This window comes from Dendrobates tinctorius, unplaced genomic scaffold (genome assembly GCF_039654945.1).
Source record: "Dendrobates tinctorius isolate UK_male_01 unplaced genomic scaffold, ASM3965494v1 ptg000062l, whole genome shotgun sequence".
NCBI classification, from domain to species: domain Eukaryota; kingdom Metazoa; phylum Chordata; class Amphibia; order Anura; family Dendrobatidae; genus Dendrobates; species Dendrobates tinctorius.
In genome coordinates, this window is record NW_027361730.1 from 4,603,143 (window position 1) to 4,628,629 (window position 25,487).

At 44.9% G+C, this 25,487-nt stretch overlaps 1 protein-coding gene across 3 annotated transcripts in view; it reads left to right on the plus strand.

Annotated features, from left to right (window-relative positions):
- Positions 1–25,487, plus strand: part of RBM28 (RNA binding motif protein 28) — a 93,482-nt gene that overhangs the window by 59,685 nt on the left and 8,310 nt on the right. For all 3 annotated transcript variants that reach the window (XM_073579237.1, XM_073579235.1, XM_073579236.1), the window contains exons 16-17: positions 8–82; positions 5,708–6,096. In XM_073579237.1, coding sequence (XP_073435338.1) covers positions 8–82; positions 5,708–6,096 — 464 coding nt within the window. The remainder of the gene's footprint in view (positions 1–7; positions 83–5,707; positions 6,097–25,487) is intronic.

Below are 25,487 nucleotides of genomic sequence, written 5' to 3' on the forward strand. Positions count from 1 at the left end.
ATTTCAGAGGCCAATTGTGGAATTCTCCTTGGAGGATATGGATAAGCTGAAGTTAAAGGAGAGGAGGGCTCAACGCAGTCTAGTAAGCAACAATCTCTTGTTTGGTGTTTTCCACTTTGGCCTGTTTGCCTATATTCTTGGTTTCAGCTCATGCTTGTATTTAATATCAATATTACGTTATGATCTATATATCCCTTCAGGACATTATGTTGATGACATCTGTTACGCTATCATTTTTCAGTTCTTTTCACTTTTAAAGTTATAAACTCTTTTCAGAAGAAATATTTAATGTGTTAATGTAGCGGCGCTATGGATCACATTTTATTTTGAAAAGGGTGTAATCCTCAGCATCTCCAGTTATAATGCAGATTTCCCCCTCTGCAATGCAAGGGAGCAACATGCAGCAAATCCACAGTATTTCCAAAATGGTCCACAATGTAAGAGTTTTGCATGTTGGAGTCTTCTCAATAGTTCTGCATCCAAAGGCTGGAGCTTGCATCCAGATGGCTGCATTGATTGGTATTCATATTCTGCCACTTTAAAAAATAGAATTTATCAGCAATATTAAGCTACGTAGATAAAATTTAGGAAAGCTTCGGTGTAAGTTACTGAAATAAAATACGTCACATAGACCAGACTACATTTATCATGCAACATTCTACCAATTGTGAGGGCGAAGAAACGGAGCGCTTTGGTGACTCTTCTTCAAGAGGTAAGGGAATTCAATCTGTAATTTTGAGATATAAGTTTGTTTAAGCACTTTCTGACAAATACATGTCAGGAAATTGCTATTTTTTGCCATTTTGCCGAAAGAATGAGAAATCAAAATATGTACCCTAAAATAGTACAGATTAGAACCAACAGCTTGTCCTCTGAAAAATAAGCCCTCACACAGCTCAACCAATGGGGAAAAAAAAAGGCTCCGGATCTCAGAATATGGGGCCACAACCTAAATTATCTTAAAACGTTTTTTCTACAGTGGTAAAATCTAAAAATCTTAATGAATTTGGGATCACTATAACTGTGCTAAATGCATAGTATAAGAAAACATGTTTTAAGCCAATTAATCACCAGCATTGTGCTAGTTAAACCAAGCCTCGCTCAGTGAAGCTCTGGGTGCTGGCTTTGGCTTTATAGGGACTGTGCATACCTGCCCAGTACTGCTGAGGAGGGGTCTGGACTTGTATAGGGTAGCCTATCGGATCCTTTACTAATGGCTAAATGCCTAGTTTTGACATGGATATTGGAATACTAAACGTCATCGGCTAACAAGATACTGGTAATTAGGAGTCACAAACCTTACAGACATTGAACAATGTGCGGGAATGGGTTAAGAAGAGTAATTCCGTATAGAAAAATGTCAATCCGTTCACGACTGGGCCTTTTCCCCGTTCCTGACCAGGCGCATTTTCCAGTGTTTTTTTCTCTTCTCGGATATTCAAGTACTTTTTTATACATGGGGCTTCATTGTTGTGTAATTGTTTAATTTATTTATTTTTTTTGCAAATATCTGATTACAGTTCCTTGCGAAAGTATTCGGCCCCCTGGAGCTTTTCAACCTTTTCCCACATATCATACTTCCAACAGAAAGATACCAAATGTAAACTTTTGGTGAAGAATCAACAACAAGTGGGACACAATTGTGAAGTTGAACGAAATTTATTGGTTATTTTAAATTTCTGTGGAAATTCAAAAACTGAAAAGTGGGGTGTGCAATATTATTCGGCCCCTTTACTTTCAGTGCAGCAAACTCACTCCAGAAGTTCATTGTGGATCTCTGAATGATCCAATGTTGTCCTAAAATGACTAATGATGATAAATATAATCCATCTGTGTGTAATCAAGTCTCCGTATAAATGTAATTGCTCTGTGATGGTCTCAGGGTTCTGTTTGATGCACAGAGAGCATCAAGAAGACCAAGGAACACAACAGGCAGGTCCGTGATACTGTTGTGGAGAAATTTAAAGCTGGATTTGGATAGAAAATGATTTCCAAAACTTTAAACATCCCAAGGAGCACTGTGAAAGCGATCATATTGAAATGGAAGGAGTATCATACCACTGCAAATCTACCAAGACCCGGCCGTCCCTCTAAACTTTCATCTCAAACAAGGAGGAAACTGATCACTCAGGATGAACTGCAGAGAACTACAGCTGAGGTGGACAGTCTGTCCATAGGACAACAATCAGTCATACACTGCACAAATCTGGCCTTTATGGAAGAGTGGCAAGAAGAAAGCCATTTCTCAAAGATATCCGTAAAAAGTGTCTTTTAAAGTTTGCAACAAGCCACCTGGGAGACACACCATACATGTGGAATAAGGTTCTCGGGTCAGATAAAACAAAAATTGAACCTTTTGGCAACAATGCTATGTTTGGCGTAAAGGAAACTCAGCTCATCACCCTGAACACACCATCCCTACTGTCAAACGTGGTGGCAGCATCATGGTTTGGGGCAGATTTTCTTCAGCAGGGACAGGGAAGATGGTTAAAACTGAGGGGAAGATGGATGGAGCCAAATACAGGACCATTCTTGAAGAAAACGTTGGAGTCTGCAAAAGACCTGAGACTGGGACGGAGATTTGTCTTCCAACAAGACAATGATCCCAAACATAAAGCAAAATCTACAATGGAATGGTTCCCAAATAAACGTATCCAGGTGTTAGAATGGCCAAGTCAAAGTCCAGACCTGAATCCAATCAAGAATCTGTGGAAAGAGCTGAAAACTGCTGTTCACAAACGATCTCCATCAAACCTCACTGAGCTCAAGCTGTTTGCCAAGGAAGAATGGGCAAGAATTTCAGTCTCTCGATGTACAAAACTGATAGAGACATACCCCAAGCGACTTGCAGCTGTAATTGCAGCAAAAGGTGGCGCAACAAAATATTAAGTTAAAGGGACCGAATAATATTGCACACTCCACTTTTCAGTTTTTCAGTGTCCACAAAAATTTAAAATAACCAATACCTTTCATTCAGCTTCACAATTGTGTCCCACTTGTTGATTCTTCACCAAAAATTTACATTTGGTATCTTTGTTTGAAGCATGATATGTGGGAAAAGGTTGAAAAGTTCCAGGGGGCCGAATACTTTCGCAAGGCACTATATATCAGTGGGAAAATGAGGGAAGAAATTGTTTCTCCCCCCCCCCCCCCCCCCCATGTTTTACATTTCATTTTTTTTTATGCCCACAAAGTACCTCTAAAATATATTTAAAAAAAGGAGTTTGTCATTATGTAACAATTTTGATATTTTGAGCCCTTTTTTTAGGGGAGTGAAACTCTTAACAGCGGTTTGGATTGACTATATTTTTTATTTTTATATTCTACCTGTTACATTTTATTTATTCATTTTATACTTATTGTGCCCATTTCAGTATGTAGATAATTTTATCTTATTTCCCTTGCAACCAGGGCTGGAATTTTATTCCCTGTTACAGGGAATGCAGCCTTCTGGCTACGTAACAAAACTGTCTGGATTTTCTATGACCGAGCAGCTCCTCCTCACGATACACAGCAATCACCTAGATGGAGGAGAAAGTGCTGTTAGTTCTTTCTACTACTACATACAGTGGATACGGAAAGTATTCAGACCCCTTTACATTTTTCACTCTTTGTTTCATTGCAGCCATTTGGTAAATTCAAAAAAGTTCATTTTTTTTTTTTTATCAAAGTACACTCTGCACCCTATCTTGAATGAAAAAAAAACAAATGTAGAAATTTTTGCAAATTTATTAAAAAAGAAAAACTGAAATATCACATGGTCATAAGTATTCAGACCCTTTGCTCAGACACTCAGATTTAAATCGCATGCTGTCCATTTCCTTGTGATCCTCCTCATTGGAGTCCAGCTGTGTTTAATTAAACTGATAGGACTTGATTTGTAAAGGCACACACCTGTCTTTATAAGACCTCACAGCGCTTGTCAGACCAAATGAGAATCATGAGGTTAAATGAACTGGCCAAGGAGCTCAGAGACAGAATTGTGGCAAGGCACACATCTGGCCAAGGCTACAAAAGAAATTCTGCAGTACTCATTGCTCCTAAGAGCACAGTGGTGTCCATAATCCTTAAATGGAATATGTTTGGGACCACCAGAAGTCTTCCTAGACCTGGCTTTTCAGCCAAACTGCGCAATCGGGAGAGAAGAGCCTTGATGAGAGAGGTAAAGAAGAACTCCAGGATCACTGTGGCTGAGCTCCACAGATGCAGTAGGGAGAAGGAGGAAAGTTCCACAAAGTCAACTATCACTGCAGCCCTCCACCAGCTAGGCCTTTATGGCAGAGTGGCCCAAAGGAAGCCTCTCATCAGTGTAAGACATATGAAAGCCCGCATAGTTTACTAAAAAACACATGAATATATTGTAAGCTTGCGAGAAGGGCCCTCTCTCCTCTTGGTATCTGTTTTGATCTATGTGTTTATTGGTATGCTGTAATGTCTATTGTCTATACAAGTCCCCTCTATAATGTAAAGTGCTGCAGGATATGTTGGTGCTATAGAAATAAAATTATTACATGAAGGACTCCCAGACTATGAGAAATAAGATTCTCTGGTCTGATGAGACGAAGATAGAATTATCACCAAAAAGTTCTAAGTGGTGTGTGTGTAGAGAACCAGGCACTGCTCATCACCTGCCCAATACAATCCCAACAGTGAAACGTGGTGGCAGCATCATGCTATGGGGGTGTTTTTCAGCTGTAGGGACAGGACGACTGGTTGCAATTGAAGAAAACATGAATGCGGCCAAATATAGAGATATCCTGGATGAAAACCTCTTCCAGAGTGCTCTGGACCTCAGACTTGGCCGAAGGTTCACCTTCCGAAAGGACGATGACCCTAAGCACACAGCTAAAATAACAAAGGAGTGGCTTCAGAACAACTCTGTGACCATTCTTGACTGGCACAGCCAGAGCCCTGACCTAAACCCAGTTGAGCATTTCTGGAGAGACCTGAAAATGGCTGTCCACCAACGTTCACCATCCAACCTGACGGCACTGGAGAGGATCTACAAGGAAGAACGGCAGAGGATCCCCAAATCCAGGTGTGGAAAAACTTGTTGCATCATTCCCAAGAAGACTCATGGCTGTAGTCGCTCAAAAGAATGCTTCTACCCAATACAGAGCAAAGGGTCTGAATACTTATGACCATGTGACATTTGTTTTTCTTTTTTAAAAAATTTACAAAAATTTCTACTTTTTTTTTTTTTTTTTTCAGTCAAGATTGGGTGCAGAGTGTACATTAATTAAAAAAAATGAACTTTTTTGAATTTACCAAATGGCTGCAATGAAACAAAGCGGGAAAATACAGCGATAAAGAATACAGAGACAGTAAAAAATAGTCTGCGTCCCCCCACTCCCTCAGCTACGGGATCGTGTGTAGCTGTTCTCCTATGCAGTGATGTTTTCGAACATCGCTAGAGTATGGGCGGGACTGCCCAAACATTTAAAGCGTGTGGGAGGTTTGGATGTGATTTAAAGGTTAAAACCATATTTATTTATTTTTTTTTACATTTATTCCTAACATATAATATAAAATTACAGTTTCTTCTTGCAGTTTAGAATGTCTGATACCTGTAACTTGGTGATTACATTCCCCATCAAAAAGGATATTTATTTCTTCTACTGTATGCTGTTGTGATGCACCTGTGAATCTATATGGCAAGTAATAGTAGCAGGGAATTAACATTACTTTACATGAATTTAAATTGCAGGAGATTCTCAGACAAAAACAGGCTAAACAAGTGGCGGATACCACCGCGGTACAGCCTGCACAGCCAAATGCAAAAAAAACCCCGAAAAACAAAAAGGGCAGCAATCCTTCAACTCAGAATCTCCAAAGAAAAGTAGAACCAAATCCTCCAAACCACACAGATGCTCACAAGGATGGCACCTCCACGCAGGGAAAATCACATAAGCCTCGACTAACCAATTTGACCACTCAGAAACCAATTAAAAGACAGCATCCAGCTAATACCGAAGGGGTAAAAACTCAGTGGTCAGGTTTCCAAACTAAAGATGTAATGGAGCAAGAAGAGCTTCCCGATGGCAAGAAGAGAAGAAAGGTTCTAGCCCTGCCCTCTCATACAGGTCCCAAGATAAGGTAAGACGACACTGGACCCGTTTCAATGCTGATTTTCCATAGCGCTATATGATCAGCTGTTTTTGGTCTTGTTTTAATGTAATAATGGTATCTGCACTGTCCTAGGTTAAGAGGATTACAATTTTGACGTAACCTTATTAAAAAAAGCGTATCCCAAGGTTCATGTTCCATTGTTTGGCATCTAGAAATTACTGTCTGAGGCTAGTTTAACACTAGCGTTCTTGGGCGCTGCGCCGCCACTAAGCCCCGCCCCCGGCCGCACCCCCTCCGGTCAGTTCCTCCTCTGATCGCATGAGGCTGCATGTGATCAGCATGTCCTATGTTTAGCGTTGGATGCGCTGACCGTGCGCTGGTCTGATTTTTGCTGGCGCTGCGCCCAGCGCACAAATACGCACTGTGTTGCATTTTTTTTTTTTTACATCTGAGACATCTTCAGGGATGAAAAGGTAGTCTTTCCACTGGTGGCCTCCATTAAGATCCCCTAGAGCGCTCCATGAACAGATTGGACCTGGTCAGGGTGATTCGCCTTTACCGTTCCAGAACCACTCCCTTCCGGATTCAATCTTTGATGCTGGAAGGCCTCTACGAGAACCTTCAGTGACAACTAAGGCCACGATTGCTTGTTTGATCCCGGCGACTATCCTTGGAGGCGTACTGGGTTAAAAACAGAGCGCCTGCCCCTGGCATTTAGGCCCATTCTACTCAAGCGGTGGGTGCCAAGTTCTACAGAGTTCATACCTACGCCTCAGCAGATGCCAGCCTAGGTAGGAGAATCTTGCAAGCATCAGTGGCTAGTTCGCTGACCTAAATGGACTTTGTACTGTTTTCCCTCCTCAAAGGACTGGTTTGGGCTGTCACATGGTTTCCTGTGTCCCCCAATGAAGCAATAGCGAAAACAGAATTTTTGGTTACTCATTGTAAAATCTTTTTCTGAGTCTTCATCGGGGGACACATCACCCTCCCATGTTTGACAAATGTATTGATTCTATCTGTTGTTACAGTTTTGGGGTATGGTTTAGGTTTCTTCCATTTGTATGTTGCTTTTCCTACTGCTTTCTCACTAACTGATTAACTTGAAAAGAAAAGATTGACCATATCTGACAGGAAATTATCTCCCAATCCCCTCATACCATGCATTTTCCTTTCTCCCCCACTGCATATAGCTCACTCTATGATTTTGAACCAGTCACATAAGAAGTAGTAAGCAGGCTCCTTGCATCTTCTCTCCCAACCACTTGCACCAGTGACCCAATTGCATCACATCTCCAGTCCCTTTCCCCTGCTGTCACCGCCCACTTGACAAAAATATTTAAACTCACTCTCTCTTCTGGTATCTTTCCCTCCTCATTTAAGCATGCCATCATACGTCCACTACTTTAAAAAAACCATCCCTCGACCAAAACTGTGCCGCTAACTATAGACCTGTCTCTAATCTTCCCTTCATCTCTAAACTCCTGGAACGCCTGGTCCACTCCCGTCTTATCCGCTATCTCTCTGATAACTTTCTTCTCGACTCTCTCCAATACGGTTTGCGCTCTTTACACTCTACTGAAACTGCCCTCACTAAAGTCTCTAATGGTCATTAATCCATGCTAATTCTCTTGGATCTCTGCAGCATTTGACACTGTGGATCATCAGCTCCTCCTCACTATGCTTCGCTTCATCGGCATCAAGGACTCTGTTCTCTTCTGGTTTTCCTCCTATCTCTCCTTTACTGTATCTTTGCTGGTTCCTCCTCCTCTCATCTTCCCCTTACTGTTGGGGTTCCTCAAGGATCAGTTCTAGGCCCCCTCCTCTTCTCTTTGTACACTGCCCCTATTGGTCAAACAATCAGTAGATTTGGTTTCCAGTACCATCTCTATGCTGATGACACCCAATTATGTTTCATCCCCTGCCATCACGCCTGCCTTTTTTTTTAGAAAACACCATCGATTGTCTAAACGCTGTTTCTAACATCATGTCCTCACTATATCTGAAACTGAACCTGTCAAAGACTGAACTCCTTGTGTTTCCTCCCTCTACCAATGCAGCTATGCACGACATTGCCATTTCTGTGTGTGGTTCCACTATTACTCCCCAGCAACATGCCTGCTATCTTGGAGTCATACTTGACTCTGAGCTTTCATTCGCCCCCCCCACATCCGATCACTGGCTCGCTCTTGTTATCTGCACCTCAAAAACGTTTCTAGAATTCGACTTTTTCTTCAAAAACTTACTGTTTCTCTTATTCATGCTCGTCTGGACTATTGTAACTCTCCTAATTGGTTGCCCTCTTACCAAACTCTCCCCCCTCCAATCTGTCTTGAATGCTGCAGCCAGGATCATATTCCTCGCCAATCGTTACACCGATGCCTCTACCTTGTGCCAGTCATTACCCTGGCTACCCATCCACTCCAGAATCCAGTACAAACTTATTACCCTCACCCACAAAGCACTCCATGGCTCAGCACCACCCTACATCTCCTCCCTCGTCTACCACCCTACCCGTGCCCTCCATTCTGCTGATGACCTGAGGCTAGTATCCTCAATAATCAGAACCTCCCATTCCCGTCTCCAAGACTATACACGTGCTGCGCCAATTCTTTGGAATGCACTTCCCAGGTCAATACGATTAGTCCCCAATCCCCACAATTTTAAGCGTGCCTTAAAAATGCATTTATTCCGACTGGCCTACCGCCTCAACACATTAACCTAACTATTCCTGTGTGGCACAGTCAAAAGTTTTACCATAACCAGGTTCCCCGTATCATGTTCCCACATGCTGTATGCATCTATTAGCCCTCTGTGTCTGTACTGTTACACACTAAAGGCCCTTTTACATTTAGCGATGCACCAGCGATCCGACCCGGTCAGGATATAATAATGATAAAATTTATTATTATTATTATTATTATTATTATTATTATTATTTTTATAGCGCCGACATATTCCGCAGCACTTTACATTTCAGAGGGGATTTGTACAGACAATAGACATTACAGCATAACAATAATCACATACAGTAGATTATAACAAATACCAAGAGGAGTGAGGGCCCTGCTCGCAAGCTTACAGTCTATGAGGAAAGAGGTAGACACGAAAGGTGGGTGGTAACAGTTGCCCTGATTGTATGGACCAGCCATAATGTTAAGTGTGTAACAGTACAGACACAGAGGGCTAATGGATGCATAAAGCATGTGGGAACATGATGCTGGGAACCTGGTTATGGTAAAACTTTTGGCTCTGCCACACAGGGATAGGTTAGGTTAATGTGTTGAGGCGATAGGCCAGTCTGAATAAATGCGTTTTCAGGACACGCTTAAAATTGTGGGGATTGGGGACTAATCGTATTGACCTGGGAAGTGCATTCCAAAGAATTGGCGCGGCACGTGTAAAGTCTTGGAGACGGGAGTGGGAGGTTCTGACTATTGAGGATACTAACCTCAGGTCATCAGCAGAACGGAGGGCGCGGGTAGGGTGGTATACTGAAACAAGGGAGGAGATGTAGGGTGGTGCTGAGCCATGGAGGGCTTTGTGGGTGAGGGTAATAAGTTTATACTGAATTCTGGAGTGGATGGGTAGCCAGTGTAATGACTGGCACAAGGTAGAGGCATCGGTGTAACGATTGGTGAGGAATATGATCCTGGCTGCAGCATTCAAGACAGATTGGAGAGGGGAGAGTTTTGTAAGAGGGAGACCGATTAGAAGAGAGTTACAATAGTCGAGACGAGAATGAATAAGAGAAACAGTAAGAGTTTTTGCAGAGTCAAAAGTAAGAAAAGGTCGAATTCTAGAAATGTTTTTGAGGTGCAGATGACAAGAGCGAGCCAGTGATCGAATGTGGGGGGCAAAGGAAAGCTCGGAATCAAGTATGACCCCAAGACAGCGGGCATGTTGCTGGGGAGTAATAGTGGAACCACAGACGGAAATGGCAATGTCGGGTGTAGGTACATTAGTAGCGGGAGGAAACACAAGGAGTTCAGTCTTTGACAGGTTCAGTTTCAGATATAGTGAGGACATGATATTAGACACAGCGTTTAGACAATCGCCAGTGTTTTCTAGAAAGGCTGGCGTGATGTCAGGAGAAGAAGCGTATAATTGGGTGTCATCAGCATAGAGATGGTACTGGAAACCAAATCTACTGATTGTTTGACCAATAGGGGCAGTGTACAAGGAGAAGAGGAGGGGGCCTAGAACCGATCCTTGAGGAACCCCAACAGTAAGGGGAAGGTGAGAGGAGGAGGAACCGGCAAAAGAAACAGTAAAGGAGCGGTCGGAGAGATAGGAGGAGAACCAGGAGAGAACGGTGTCCTTGAGGCCAATGGAATGGAGCATAGTGAGGAGGAGCTGATGATCCACAGTGTCGAATGCTGCAGAGAGATCCAAGAGAATTAGCATGGAGTAATGACCATTTGATTTAGCTGTTAGCAGATCATTAGAGACTTTAGTGAGGGCAGTTTCAGTGGAGTGTAAAGAGCGGAAACCGGATTGGAGAGGGTCGAGAACAGAGTTTTCTGAGAGATAGCGGATAAGACGGGAGTGGACCAGGCGTTCCAGGAGTTTAGAGATGAAGGGAAGATTAGAGACAGGTCTATAGTTAGCGGCACAGTTTTGGTCGAGGGATGGTTTTTTAAGTAGTGGATGTATGATGGCATGCTTAAATGAGGAGGGAAAAATACCAGAAGAGAGAGAGGGGTTAAATATTTTAGTTAGGTGAGGGGTGACAGCAGGGGAAAGGGACTGGAGGAGATGTGACGGAAATGGGTCACTGGTGCAAGTAGTTGGGCGAGAAGATGCAAGGAGCCTGCTTACTTCTTCTTCTGTGACTGGTTCAAAATCAGAGAGTGAGTTAGATGCAGTGGGGGAGGGAGGACAGTGCATGGTATGAGGGGATTTGGAGATAATTTCCTGTCGGATCTGGTCAATTTTTTCTTTTAAGTAATTGGCCAGATCGTCAGCTCGGAGCTCCGTGGTTGGGGCCTGTACTCTTGGATTGAGTAGAGAATGAAAAGTGTCAAAGAGACGTTTCGGGTTATTGGACAGTGAGATGATGAGGGTGTTGAAATAGGTTTGTTTGGAGAGGTGAAGGGCAGTGTTGTATGTTCTAAGCATAAACTTAAAATGGATGAAATCTTCGTGTAGATTGGATTTTCTCCACAGATGTTCGGCGCACCTGGAGCACCGCTGCAGGAAACGTGTTTGCACCGTGTGCCAGGGTTGTCGCCGTCTGCGTTGTGGTGTTCTATTTATAGGGGGTGCAAATTCATCCAGGGCACTTTGAAGTGTTTCATTGTAATGCTTCAATGCAGAATCAGGACATGAGAGGGAGGAGATAGGGGCCAATGAAGACTGCAAGTTCTTCAGAAGTTTCTGGGTGTTAATGGCCTGTGTGTTTCTATAAGTCTGGACAGTGGGGGTGACCTGAGCAGCCTGGCAGTTCTTTATAGAGAATGAAAGAAGATTGTGGTCAGAGAGCGGGAGAGGGGAGTTTGCAAAATCATCCACTGCACAAAGCCGAGAGAAGACCAAGTCGAGGGAGTTTCCGTCTTCATGCGTTGGAGAATTAGTAAGCTGCGAAAGGCCAAATGAGGAGGTTAGAGATAAAAGGTGAGTAGCAGATGGGGAGAGGGGAAGAGCAATGGGGATGTTGAAATCTCCCATGATGAGGGTAGGGATGTCACAGGAGAGAAAATGTGGAAGCCAAGTGGCAAAATGATCCAGGAACTGATGGGAGGGGCCGGGAGGACGATACACCACCGCCACTCGCATGGAGAAGGGGGTGTAGAGTCTGACGGCATGGACCTCAAAAGAAGGGAAGACAAGTGAGGGTACTTGAGGGATAACCTGAAAGGTACATTTTGGTGATAGGAGCAGACCAACGCCTCCACCAGCTCTATTGTCTGATCTTGGGGTATGAGAGAAGTGTAGCCCCCCGTATGAAAGAGCAGCAGCAGCGGTAGTATCTGACTGCTGGATCCAGGTTTCAGTAAGAGCCAGAAGGTTAAGAGAATTAGAAAGGAAGAAGTCATGAATGAAGGAGAGTTTGTTACACACTGAGCGAGAATTCCAAAGTGCACAATTAAGAGAGACAGATGGCATGCAGGGAATATTAATAAGATTAGAGGGGTTTCTGAGTGTAGCAGTGGGGGGGTTTGACTTTCTATAACATGGGGGACCAGGGTTGGGAGCAATGTCTCCTGCAACTAGGAGAAGGAGGATAGAAAGAGTGAGCCGATGGTTAAGTGATTTGTGAGAGCGTCTCTGGTGTTGAATGGTGGGACTGGCTGGATCTGTGCAGTTTAACAATGTGAAAAGAGCATGAGTGCTATACATAGGAGAGGAAAGGAACGAGGGGCCAATATGGATGGAGTGTGGAGAGTTAATGCCAGGGCGGTGGATGTGTGTGAATGCAGCGGCCAGGATAAAAATTACACAAATGCATATGGTATATATTTGTTGTACTCCAAATGTACAGAGAGTAGATGTATATAAATGTCTTACCTGTCTCCTGTCCTGTCTAACTGCCATGTTATAACTGCCAGAAGTACTTTGATACATGTACTTAGATTACATGTGCATAAATGCCACCCCTGCATAAATGCTCCCCCTAGCTAGGTCTGAATATATAGGAGGTTAAGGCTAAGTTTTTTTTTTTTGTTTGTTTTGTGGCTCTCTCTGCTCGTTAATCAATCACACTAAATTGAGACACCAGGACCCAATAAAATGTTGTGGTCAAATAAACACATGTCCAGCACTACATGGATCATAAAGCACTTTGAAAAGTTTCTTGACCTCACAACATAAGGGGACAAGCAGAGTAAGTTGAAAAAACTATATACCAGATATAAGCTTGCAGAGTTGAAAACACATAGATCGCTGGTGCATCGCTAAATGATCGCTAGTGAGCTTTCATACAGAAAGATCTCACAGCGATGCAGCAGCGACGCAGCGCACGATACTTACCATTCACACACAGCGATCCAGACGTCCTCCCGCCCGCCTCCACGCGTCGCTCGTCGTCTCAGCAGGAAGCGCCCGACGAGCGATGGACAGCGGGGGAGCCGGTCGGAGGTAAGTATCACACATAGCGATATTGCTAGCAATATCGCTATAACGTCACAAAACCAGTGACGTTTTAGCGATATTGCTAGCGATATCGCTTAGTGTAAAACCCCCTTTAATATTATAGCTGGTCCGTACAATGAAGGCAACTGTTACCACCCACCTTTTGTGTCTACCTTTATTTCCTCATAGATTGTAAGCTTGCAAGCAGGGCCCTCATTCCTCTTGGTATCTGTTATGATCTAAGTGATTATTGTTATGCTGTTATGTCTATCGTCTGTACGATTCCCTCTGAAATGTAGAGTACTGCGGAATATGTCGGCGCTATAGAAATAAAATTATTATTATTATTATCTTGGTGCCAGTTGGTGGGGTGTATAATGCTGGGGAGGAGCTAATATTTTTGTGCATAGTGTCAGCAGCATACTCCCATGGTTTTCTGTGTCTCCCCCCGAAATGAAGGCTCAGAGATTTTTACGGTGAGTAAATAAAATTCCTGTTTTCAGTCTGTCAGTGATTTGACTGGGATGGAAGTTCACCTTCCAACAAGACAATGACCCAAAGCATACTGCTGAACCAACACTTGAGTAGTTTTAGGGGAAACGTGTAAATGTTTTGTAGTTGCCTAGTCAAAGCTCAGACCTTAATCCAATTGAGATATTGTGGTCAGACCTGAAGATTGCTGTTGACCAGAGGAAACCAACTAACTCGAAAAAAATCCCAGTGCCAAGTTGTGGAAAGCTCAGAAACATCCAAAGCAACTTGAAGCTGTAATTGCTGCAAAAGGAGGCTCCACAAAGTAATGACTTTAAAGGGTGAATAGTTATGCGCATTGAAGTTTTCAGTTATTTTGTTCTGTGTGCTTAACAAGAAAAAAAACGTTCACAGTGGTAGGCATGTTCTTTACATGAAATTATGCAAACCCTCAAACAGTGAAATTCCAGGTTGTGAGGGAGCAAAGCACGATAATCAATAAGCATAAATGAAGATTGTAATGCTAGACATTCAACATATAAAAAGTAGTGTCTGTAATCACGCACAGCAGTGAAAATCGCCCAAAATATAATTTAATTTATACAGTGTTACAGCAAAGTACCACACAAAGTAAAGAGGAATTTCTGGTCCCCGGCCCACAAGATGCACATTTCACACGGCATGCGTCATCAAAGGACTTTTCACTGGACTAAGTGTGAATCCCAGGGAGCAGACCCTCTCTTTTGAATGTTGTCATTGCGATGACCACGTATTCTATGTCCTCATGTCCTCATTGGTCCTGAGATCACATGTCTCTTCTCTGACTGAGACTGTTCTTTTTCTCCAGGATGCTTATGAGGAAGGAAGCCTTCTTTCTGTTCTAGTACCAAGAAGTCAGTCATCTCTGCGGATCATTGTACTTTCGTTTTTACATGTGTAGGCTCTGCAATTTGTGGTTCCATGTTTGAATAGTATTCCCAGCATTCCTTTTCTGCAGCTGCTAGACATGAATAGCGATTCAAATCTAGTTGTCACCATGTCTGAATCTATGGAAAGTGTTCCAGGCAGGGAATGGTAGAAGTATGTCATTCTGCATGCTCCCACTGGTCATAGGTTTCCATGAGGTCAGTCAGAACCACTTCTCACGATCACCCTCACACAGTCCCCACTGCTCAGCCCCCGCTGGGTCTCAAACAAGAGTGGGCACACTCTATAGAATCAAAAGTATGAGACCTCACTGAGACATCTAGACCCATTGTCAGACTCTGCAAGGTCCCTCGGATGTCGGAAAAAACCCCATAAAATATCTGCTGCAGGGGAACCATTTTTCATACCTTTTAAATGGCCAAAGTCCAAATACTGCAGCCACCTTTCGGCAACCCCTGCCTCTTCACCCTCCCATACACCCAAGATACTGTTAGGAGTGGCGGAAGGCACTAAAAAAAAATAAAGTGCCTTTGCCACTCGGGGTCCACTGTGCGGTGGATGACAAAACTGCTGCTGAGAGAGGCAGAGCACTAAAGCGGTAATATGCACAGGGTTCTAACTCACCCAGGTGCAAAAAGGCAAGCTCTGTTAAATGACACAGAGCTGCAGGGAAAAATAATACCAAAAGTATCGCTGAGCCTGTTAACAGCACAGGATCTCAGCGGCACACGTGCGGTAGTCAGAAACCGGAGTGGTTAAATACAGTCACTACAACCGAGCGGACTTACCATGTACACGTGTGCTCGGTGTCGCAACTGCGCACGCCTGGACAGGCTGCAACCGCAAATATCACAAGCGCGATGCAGGATGCTAAGCTGCTGGAAAGATGGAGCTTGTGCGCGCTAGCGCAGGTGCTGACAGAATACCACTCACTCACACAGACGTAATAACCGAGGGATGGGGTTTCTTAATGAGTCAGTTACCAGTCCAAGCATCCGTCACCATACACAAAGCAGCAGTATAAAAATACTAGCGCATGGCATAACGGCCATGCGCACTTTTTATAGCGTACGGGACCTGCTGGAAATCTCCAGAGCCCTGAGCTAAGCCAATGAAATCAGGAGCAGGACCTGAGCACCTGACTCCTGGACTCCAATGGGAGCTCATCCCGTGGGCATGCTCAGAAGCTGGGAAAAAGGACTTGGCCTCTGGAGACAAATGTGTGAATCTGGATTCCCGCATAGGCATTATAGAACCCAGATTCCTAACAGATACAATGTTTAATGTTTGATCCAGAGTCGAAGATCTCTTCGAAAGAAAGATTCCCTAGTCAGACTCTGACTTGGATGTGGATTAGGTCTCCAAACTGTTTAATGGTCGACAGACTTATAACTAATATCAAGGAGACCCTTGCTGTCACCGACAATGACTACACATCTTCCTAGGAGACCATTTTTTTTTCGGCACCCAGACTTAAGAAAAATGTTCCCCTTACATCTGGACTTGAATGAACTTTCCAAAGTATTGTGCTGACAGTTTTTTCACCAAACCTAAACATTTAGACAGCACGTATCCCTATCTAGAGGATGCACTGGAAAGATAGTCTTAGGCTACTTTCACACATCAGGTTTTCGGCGTCAGGCGCGATCCGGCGTCGTGCCGGAACGCCGGATCCGGCAAATGTTTCTTAAAACCGGATGTGACGGATCCGGTTTTCTGCCGGATCCGTCTTTTTCTGGACAGACAAAACCGGATCCGTCTCATCCGGTTCATCCGTTTTTCTATCCGTTTTTTCGACGGATTACGCCGGATCCGGTTTTTAAAATTGACCCTTGTGGCCTTCCGAACAGGATTGGCTACTGGAAAACTATATATAGCGTGTTCCTACAGCCCTTCTTTGACAGGTTGTAGAGGAGAAAGTGCAGGTTGGAGAGAAGAGCAAGTTACTGGCGAAGATGGATGTTGTCATTGCAAATATTTTGAAGAATTTGGCGGATTTTACAGCGGAGGCAAATCGTTTGAGGGTGATTGTTCTGGAGAAGGAGAGAGCGAGACAGCAGCGCATCAGGCATCGTAGACGACGTTTGTGGATCCACCCCATCACAGCCAAGAGAATGACGCGTGGGGTCTATTCTACACTATGCATGGACCTTCGACGAAACCCGGATAAATTTTTTGGATATGTTAGGATGAAAATGGAGAATTTTGATTACTTGGTGGAGCGCATTGCACACCTCATAAGAAAAGCGGACACCTATTGCCGCTTCTCTGTTTCACCCGCAGAGCGTCTGATGGTGACTTTAAGGTAAGCCACATTTATTGGATATGATCGCATCAGAGCACACTTTCACTGCAATCTTGTTGGTGGTAATTTGTATCTCCAAGTGTTATAGGTCAGTTTTGGTATGTAATGCTGTGATTTAAAACTAATTTATTGTTTTTTAATTCCCCACAGATTTCTTGCAACTGGAGAATCCCTTTCGTCACTGCATTTCCAGTACAGACTCGGGATTTCCACCATATCTGGAATTGTGAAGTACACATGCCGTGCACTGTGGGACTCCTTAGCTGAAGAGTTTTTACCAGAGCCCACAACAGAGAGGTGGATTGAAATTGCTGACAAGTTTCAACAGATATGTCAGTTTCCAAACTGCTTGGGCGCTGTGGACGGGAAACATATCCGCATTGTAAAGCCAGCTGGATCGGGATCGGAATATTTCAATTACAAGAAATATTTTTCAATTGTCCTCATGGCCATCGCTGACGCGGAATACAAATTTATTGCGGTTGATATTGGGGCCTATGGCCGCTCCAATGACTCTCAAGTTTTCAAACTGTCTGCCATGGGGCGTAAACTGTATGGAAACACCTTCCAGTTCCCACCACCTAGACCGCTGCCGCAAACATCTGGTCCACCTATGCCATTTGTCTGTGTAGGGGATGAAGCCTTCCAGCTGTCAGAACACCTTTTGAAACCGTACTCTAGCAGAGGATTGACAAGACCAAAACGCATTTTTAATTACCGCCTCACAAGAGCAAGAAGAATGGTTGAATGTACCTTTGGTATTCTGACAGCCAAATGGCGGGTCCTATTGACTGCGATCAACCTCAAGACAGAAACTGTGGACGAGGTGATCAAAGCGTGCGTGGTACTCCACAATTTTGTTATCTGCAAGGAACCCATTTCCATTGAGGACACCTCTGAAGAAACCACCTTGCAAGATTACCATGACATTACCACTAGAAGTTCTGTGATGGTTTCAGTAATGAGGGACAATTTTGCACTATACTTTATGTCACCTCAAGGCAGAGTACACTGGCAGGATGACAGAGTGTGAAAGATTTGTGCCCTAACCAAACTTGTGTACCTTCTGGACCAACAGTATATACCTTTGCCAACCAAAGTTGGCTATCTTGTCATGGTCTCTATTTTTAGCTTTAGGCCACAGGTGTGTACCTGGTTGTGTTTTATGCAAAGTATTTCACCTTTTAACAAAAGTTGTGTACATTGTTAGGAAATCACCAACAATAAACACAACTTTTTAGGTGAAATACTTTGCTTCAAACACAACCAGGAACACAACTGTGGCAAAAAGCTAAAATTTACCCACAGTTATATACCTAGTTTTGAATACCATTTCACCTTTTAAATACCCTGTATTTAACCTTTTTCGCCGCAGAAAGAAATGACAGACAACCAGTGTAAAATAATTTAACTTTTATTGAAAAATGTTTTTTTTAGTAAACTTTTTTAAAATTTTAATAAACTTGTTTAATAAAACTTTGAAACTATAAAACTGAAACCATAAAACTGGTCATTTTTATTTAAATACACACATTATAATTCTGTGTAGTGTGTGGTGGAAATACTGCTGTAGGGGCTGCGGGACACTTCGACACTGGGAGTGTGGAGAGAGGACTGGGATCGTGGTGGGGAAGGAACAGTTAGAGGTGAAGGTGTGGAAAAAACTACAGAATGGGTGGACATGTGGGAAGCAGAAGAGGTGGTGGGTGGTGGAGTGGAGGGTTGGGCAGGGACTGTAGGAGCAGATGATGTTGATGGCAAGTTGTATGGGGAAGGAGTTTGGTACGGGGCAGGTTGCTGGAAGTGGGGAGATGTCTGGTACGGGGCAGGTTGCTGGAAGGGGGAAGGAGTTTGGTACGGGGCAGGTTGCTGGAAGTGGGGAGATGTCTGGTACGGGGCAGGTTGCTGGAAGTGGGGAGATGTCTGGTACGGGGCAGGTTGCTGGAAGTGGGGAGATGTCTGGTACTGGGGAGTTTGCTGGTACTGGGGAGTTTGCTGGTACTGGTGAGGTTGCTGGTGCTGGGGAGGTTGCTGGTGCTGGGGAGGTTGCTGGTGCTGGGGAGGTTGCTGGTGCTGGGGAGGTGGATGGTGCTGGGGAGGTGGATGGTATGTAATAGGAGGGGGAGGATGGAAAGTGGCTGGAGGTGGATGGCATGTAATAGGAGGGGGAGGATGGAAAGTGGCTGGAGGGGGTGTAGATGTAATAGGAGGGGGAGGATGGAAAGTGGCTGGAGGGGGTGTAGATGTAATAGGAGGGGGAGGATGGAAAGTGGCTGGAGGGGGTGCAGGTGGAGGAACTACTGTGGTGGGAGGAGGTTGGGAGGTAACTTGCTGGAGAGCAGCGTGGCATGAATGCATTACATGCATCTGCTGGGCAGGAGAGAGCGTTTCCATGCGCTCCACAACAGACCTGAAAAAGGTGTGGTTTGGCGAAGATCTTGCTTCTGAATGCATGGTTTGCAGAAGTGTCTTCACCTCCAGAATGCTGGAGTTGATCTGCTGATAGCCTGCGGATATTTGCTCTGACAAGACTTTTAGACAGTTCTGGAAAGATGCATTCAGATGCAAGAACTCTGGCGCATAAGTCTTTTCCTGACCCCTCTGCCGCTGCCGCCCAGTACCCGCAGGTGTACTAGAGGTGGCAGGGGCAGAAGGGTGGGGTAAAGGGAAAGCGATCTCCTCACCAGCAGCTTCATGTAATGTAGGCGGCCACGATGCTCCTGTGCTGGTGGATGGGACAGATGGGTCGAATGTGTGGGAAGGCTGGGAAGGTGCAGATGTACCGGGGCGGTCGAAGTGTCCCTCGGTGCCGGTCTCCTCAGGGATCGCCTCAGAAGGGTCCAATCGTGCCGGCTCCCGAGTGCTGCTCACCGTGCTGTGGAATAAAGAGAAAAAAAACCAATTAAAATACTGACATGGTATGGCCCTGGCTGAAAAAAAAAATTTACATATAACATTTTTTTTTCACATGTGGTGTGTAATATTTACCTTCTGGTGACCATTGTTTCCCGGAGGAACGACAGGGCTTCTGCGTACTTGTACTTGCTCCTGCGTCCTCCAGATCCACTCGGGGCCCGCATCTCTTTATTGAACTCCTTCTTGAAACGATCTCTCACAGACCGCCACCGATTCACAATTCTGTTCCCTGAAACGAGAAAGGAGTGGTTAGTATACAACATCAGTGTTTCCCAAACTCCAGTCCTCATGGTCCCCAGGGGTCATGTTTTCATGATTTCCATAGTAAATAGAAATCCTGAACACATGATCCGTGGGGACCACGAGGACTGGAGTTCGGGAAACACTGGTTTACATCAAGCAACCGGTACTGTATATACTTACGCTCTTTAATCTGGGCCCGAGCTTCGAGGTCCTCCCAGCGGCCAACAAGGAGCGAACAGATTTCCTCCCAGAGTCGTCGGGTAACGATCAGGTCAGCGTGGCGGCGGTCAGCCATATTCCAGAGCGGCTCCCTTTCTCTGACGAGATCGATGAGGCGGTCCACATCAATCCCTCCATCCTCACCATCAGAGTCGGGAGCACGCTGTGAAGGCTGTTAAAGAAAAAGACAAAAATAACATAATTAGCCTCCACAAAAGAAATGAAATAAAAAGTGCAAAAAAACAAAGCAAAAATATTTATACTTACACGCTGGTGACCGCCGCGTTGCTGTCGCCGACGACCCTGGGAGGCACTGCGAGGACCTCTTGGCCAAGCACCAGATTGGGAAGACTAGAGAAGAAAACAAAAAATGTTATGTCTTTGGATGTAGGCATTTGTTTGCTGTGTGTGGTCTGCAGAACATTGTTTTCTATGTGTTGTGTGTAGTGTGATGATGTGTTTCTGCGTTTGATGCAAAAAACTTACGAATTGTGAGCCCACTCCAGGTGTCTGTCCACCCCTTCCTTCTTCTTCTGGGAGCTCCTCTTCATCTTGTGATTCCTGTTTTGAAATAAAAGGCAATGAATAGACATATATTACAGAGAAGATGGATTTTGGAAATAAAAACTTACCATCAAACGCTGACGATGCGAGGGAGGGCTCCCAGAAGATGATGTGCTGTGGTGGCCACACTCCATGCCTGTGGGTGGTGTTCCAGCTGCTGCCATTGCTGCTGCTGCTGCATCTATTGGGCGGCTGTTGAATAAAGAGAAACAAAGGGCCAATGAATATCTTGATATTCAATAGCCCTAGTTTGGAGGAATGGGTTATTTGATAATTACCGTCTCTCATCTGCTGCTGGCCTCCCCTCCTCAGCATGTTCTATTTGCTGCTCCATTTGGGGTGGTGGTGGTGCGGATGGTGCTGCAGTGGTCTCCTGCCTTCTCCTGCGCCTGGTTGCTGTCTTGGGTGGCATGTTGGGTGTGGCTGTGGGTCCCACTGTCTTGCTTTTATATATGTCTTGTGGGCAGAGCTACTGAGCATGCTCAGACCAAAAAAACGGATCCGGCCGATGGATCCGGCTTTCGCCGGATCCGGCGCATTGCGGCGCTCATAGGCTTTCATTGTGTGAAAAAGCCGGACGCGCCGGATCCGGCGTGTCCGGCTTTTTCGACGGAGACAAAAAACGTTACAGTCACCGTTTTTTCCAGACGCCGGATCGCGACACATTGCCGGATCCGGCGAAAACCGGATGAAACGCATGGCCATCCGGCGCGATCCGGCGCAAATGCAAGTCAATGGGGGGGAAAACGGATCCGGCATTGCATTTCGCCAGATCCGGTTTCTGTCAAAAGCGCCGGATCGCGCCTGACGACGAAAACCTGATGTGTGAAAGAGGCCTTACTCTCTTGTTGTGAATCCTCCAATTTTCCATTTGTCGAAGCGCATGATTTTACCCATTGCAGATGCAGCTCTCTTCAAGGACCTGCTAGAGTGCAAAATTAAGTTGTTTGAAAAATTTTCCTTTTGAAGCTGTTGGTTTGGTTCTTTGTCTTTTGCCAGGTTGGAAAGGCTAGCACCAGCTTGTCCAAACTGCTACAAGACTGCAGTCTGTCTGGCTTTTCCTCAGGTATTTAGCAGGTCTCATGCAAGCATATATTTGAGGTGACCTTAAAGGAAATCTGTCACCCCATTTTTCGACTGAGCTGCTGGCTCAGCCATCAGGGGCTTATCTACAGCATTCTGTAATAATGTAGATAAGCCCCCAATGTAACCTGAAAGAGAAGAAAATGGAGTTATATTATACTCACCGGGGGGCGGTCCGGTTTTGGTCCGATGGGTGTTACAGTCCGCCGCTTCCCATCTTCTAACTGTGACGTCCTCTTTGCTGCCTGTCGCGGCTTCGGTGCAGGCGCACTGCTCTGCCCTGTTGAGGGCAGAGAAGAATACTGCAGTGCGCAAGCGACGGACCAGTCCCGGCGCCTGCGCACTGCAGGTCTCTGCTCTGCCCTGCCCTCAACAGGGCAGAGCAGTGCGCCTGCGCCGGAGCCACGACAAGCAGCAAAGAGGACGTCACCGTTAGAAGATGGGAAGCACCGGACCGCGACACCCATCGGACCAAACTGGACCTGGACTGCACCTGGGTGAGTATAATCTAAATCCTTTTTCTTCTGTTTCAGGTTACATTGGGGGCTTATCTACATCATTACAGAATACTGTAGATAAGCCCTTGATGTCAGTGCCGGTAGCTCATAGTTGAAAAATGGGGTGACAGATTCCCTTTAACACTTTTCTCCTTGTCCACTCTTTGGCTCTTTATAATTTTTTGTAGCTATCCGTCACATCCAAAGCCTCATATGCTTGTCTGTGGAGGCAGTGTCAGAAAAGACTCTTAACGGCCCTTACCATTACAGATTCTGGCCTGTTTGATGAACAACTAGATGAAATCACCTCGGCAGCGGCAGGTGTAAAGAGTACCCATCTCCGCCAGAACAAGCACACCTGTTTCAGTCCTCAGAAGAGATCCAGGACTCCTTTTTGATTCTTTCTTTTCGCTCTTCCAGCAATGATGCGGTTGTAAGAATTCGGAAGCTCAGAGTCTTAAATAAGCCCTCTTTTTAGCCATGCAACTCCTGGCATCACCACAGACATACCTCAGAATGGATAACGAAGTCCTCTTTGGCATGAAGGGCGGTTCCCCTTAACGCAGAATACGATGGAAGCACGTCTACTTCTCGTCAGAAATCCTTCAAGATTCCTGGATATGAGTCGCTTTGGGCTACAATATTTAGTTTTCTTTTAGGTCCCCAAAACTATTTTTCTTATTATCCGTCAGAATGTATGTCCTTAGCACACTTTTTTTGTGTAATCCAGACTCTTAGAACAATGGGTGTGAAGGACCTCATGCGGTACGGTCTCCCCACTTTCACCATTGTGACTTTTCCGCTCTCCTTCGGGCTACATAAGGTCAGCTTGGCCTAGGTTTACAGACACCTCTGTCCACATGGGTACAGGTAGGCACGGAGAGTGAGAGGGTGGCCCACGCTGCTGCTGGCGTGGCACAACTCTCGCTTACAACCCTAACTGGTTGAGAGAACCCCTAGCACTAGAGAAACAGAGCCTTGCCAGTCTGGTAGAACTGCCACAAGTTCCTTGTTGGATATAAGCCTGGTCCGTTAATGGGATTATATCGGGCCAGAAAACAACCTGATGGCATGTGTAGTTAAACAGCACACGGACGTGTGGATTCGTGGCTCAAGATAAAATAGCAGCCCAAGATTAAATTTGTTTATTTACTTGCCTTAAGGGCACACTAGACAAAACACTATACACAATTGATATACACTGCTCAAAAAATAAAGGGAACATTCAATGCCACATCCTAGATATCACTGAATGAAACATTCCAGTTGCAAATCTTTATTCATTACATAGTGGAATGCGATGAGAACAATAAAACATAAAAATGATCAATGTAAATCAAAATTAATATCCCATGGAAGTCTGGATTTGGAATGATGTTCAAAATCAAAGTGGAAAATCAAATTACATGCTGATCCAACTTCAGTGGAAATGCCTCAAAGGGAAAGGATGCTTAGTAGTGTCTGTGGCCTTCACATGCCTGTGTGGCCTTCACATGCCTGTATGACCTCCCTACAATGCCTGAGCATGCTCCTGATTAGGCGGCGGTTGTGGGATCTCCTCCCAGACCTGGATTGAAGCATGGGTCAACTCCTGGATAGTCTGTGGTGCAACATGGCATTGGTGGATGGAGCGAGAGATTATGTCCCCAATGTGCTCGATTTGGATTCAGGTCTGGGAAATGTGCCGACCAGTCTATAGCTTCAATTCCTTCACTTTGCAGGAATTGCTGACACATTTCAGCCACATGAGGCACAGCATTGTCATGCATGAGAAGGAACCCAGGGCCCACTGTACCTGCATATGGTTTCACAATGGGTCAGAGGATCTTATCCCGTCGCCCAATGACAGTCATGGTCATGCCGCCCTCCAAAGAAATGCCTCCCTATACCATTACTGGCCCACTGCCAAAACCGGTCAGGCTGGAGGATGTTTCTCCACTGCGTCTCCAGACACTGTCACATCTGTCACATGCTCAGTGTGAGCCTTCTCTCATCAGTGAAGAGCACAGGGCGCCAATGTCAAATCTGCCAATGATGGTGTTCTCTGACAAATGCCAGTCACCCTGTACAGTGTTGGACTGTAAGCCCTTGTGGATGTCAAGCCCTCATACTGGAAAAAGCAATTAGTTCCAGCTGCGTGTAAAAAATTTCTTCTTTATTTCAACATTAAAATTATGTCATCTTCATAGTAAATGCCATACACACGGACACGGCAACGCGTTTCGATCTGTAAGATCTTTGTCAGAGTCATGGCTCTGACAAAGATCTTACAGATCGAAACGCGTTGCCGTGTCCGTGTGTATGGCATTTACTATGAAGATGACATAATTTTAATGTTGAAATAAAGAAGAAATTTTTTACACGCAGCTGGAACTAATTGCTTTTTCCTATTGATTACACGTCAGTCCAGACGGAGCTCCGAGGTCTGCGGTGAACACTTGGTGAGCTGGCTTTTGTTTGTTTTCAAGCCCTCATACTACCTTCATGAAGTTGGTTTCTGACAGTTTGAGCAGACACATGGATGTTAGTGGGCTGGTGGAGTTCATTTTGCAGGGCTCTGGCACTGCTCCTCCTTGCAAATTGTCAAGGTGCTGAGTTTTTGTCCTCCTACGGCCCCCTCCACGTCTCCTGGTGTACTGGTCTGTCTCCTGGTATCTGCTCTGGGCACTGTGCTGACAGACACAGCTACCCTTCTTGCCACAGCTTGCATTGATGTACCATCTTGGATGAGTTGCACTTCTTGATCAACTTCTGTGGGGTGTAGACACCGCTTCATGCTACTGTAGAGTACTTTTTGGGGTGAGAGCAATGACAAAATGCAAAAATGACCAAAAGAGCCAAAAAATGATGAGAACAGAGAAATGTTCTCTGGTCACCCCCTGCAGAACCACTCCTTTATAGGGGTTGTCTTGCTAATTGTCGTTTCTACCTGTTGTCTGTTTCATTTGCATAACCGCAGGAGAAATTGATTTACAATCCCTGTTGCTTCATAACTGGACAGATTGATTTCACAGAAGTGTGATTGACTTTTTTGGAGTTACATTATGTTGTTTGTGTTCCCTTTATTAAGCAGTGTACGTATGCAATGGTCAGATACGCAAATACAGGTGGGAGTACAAAAC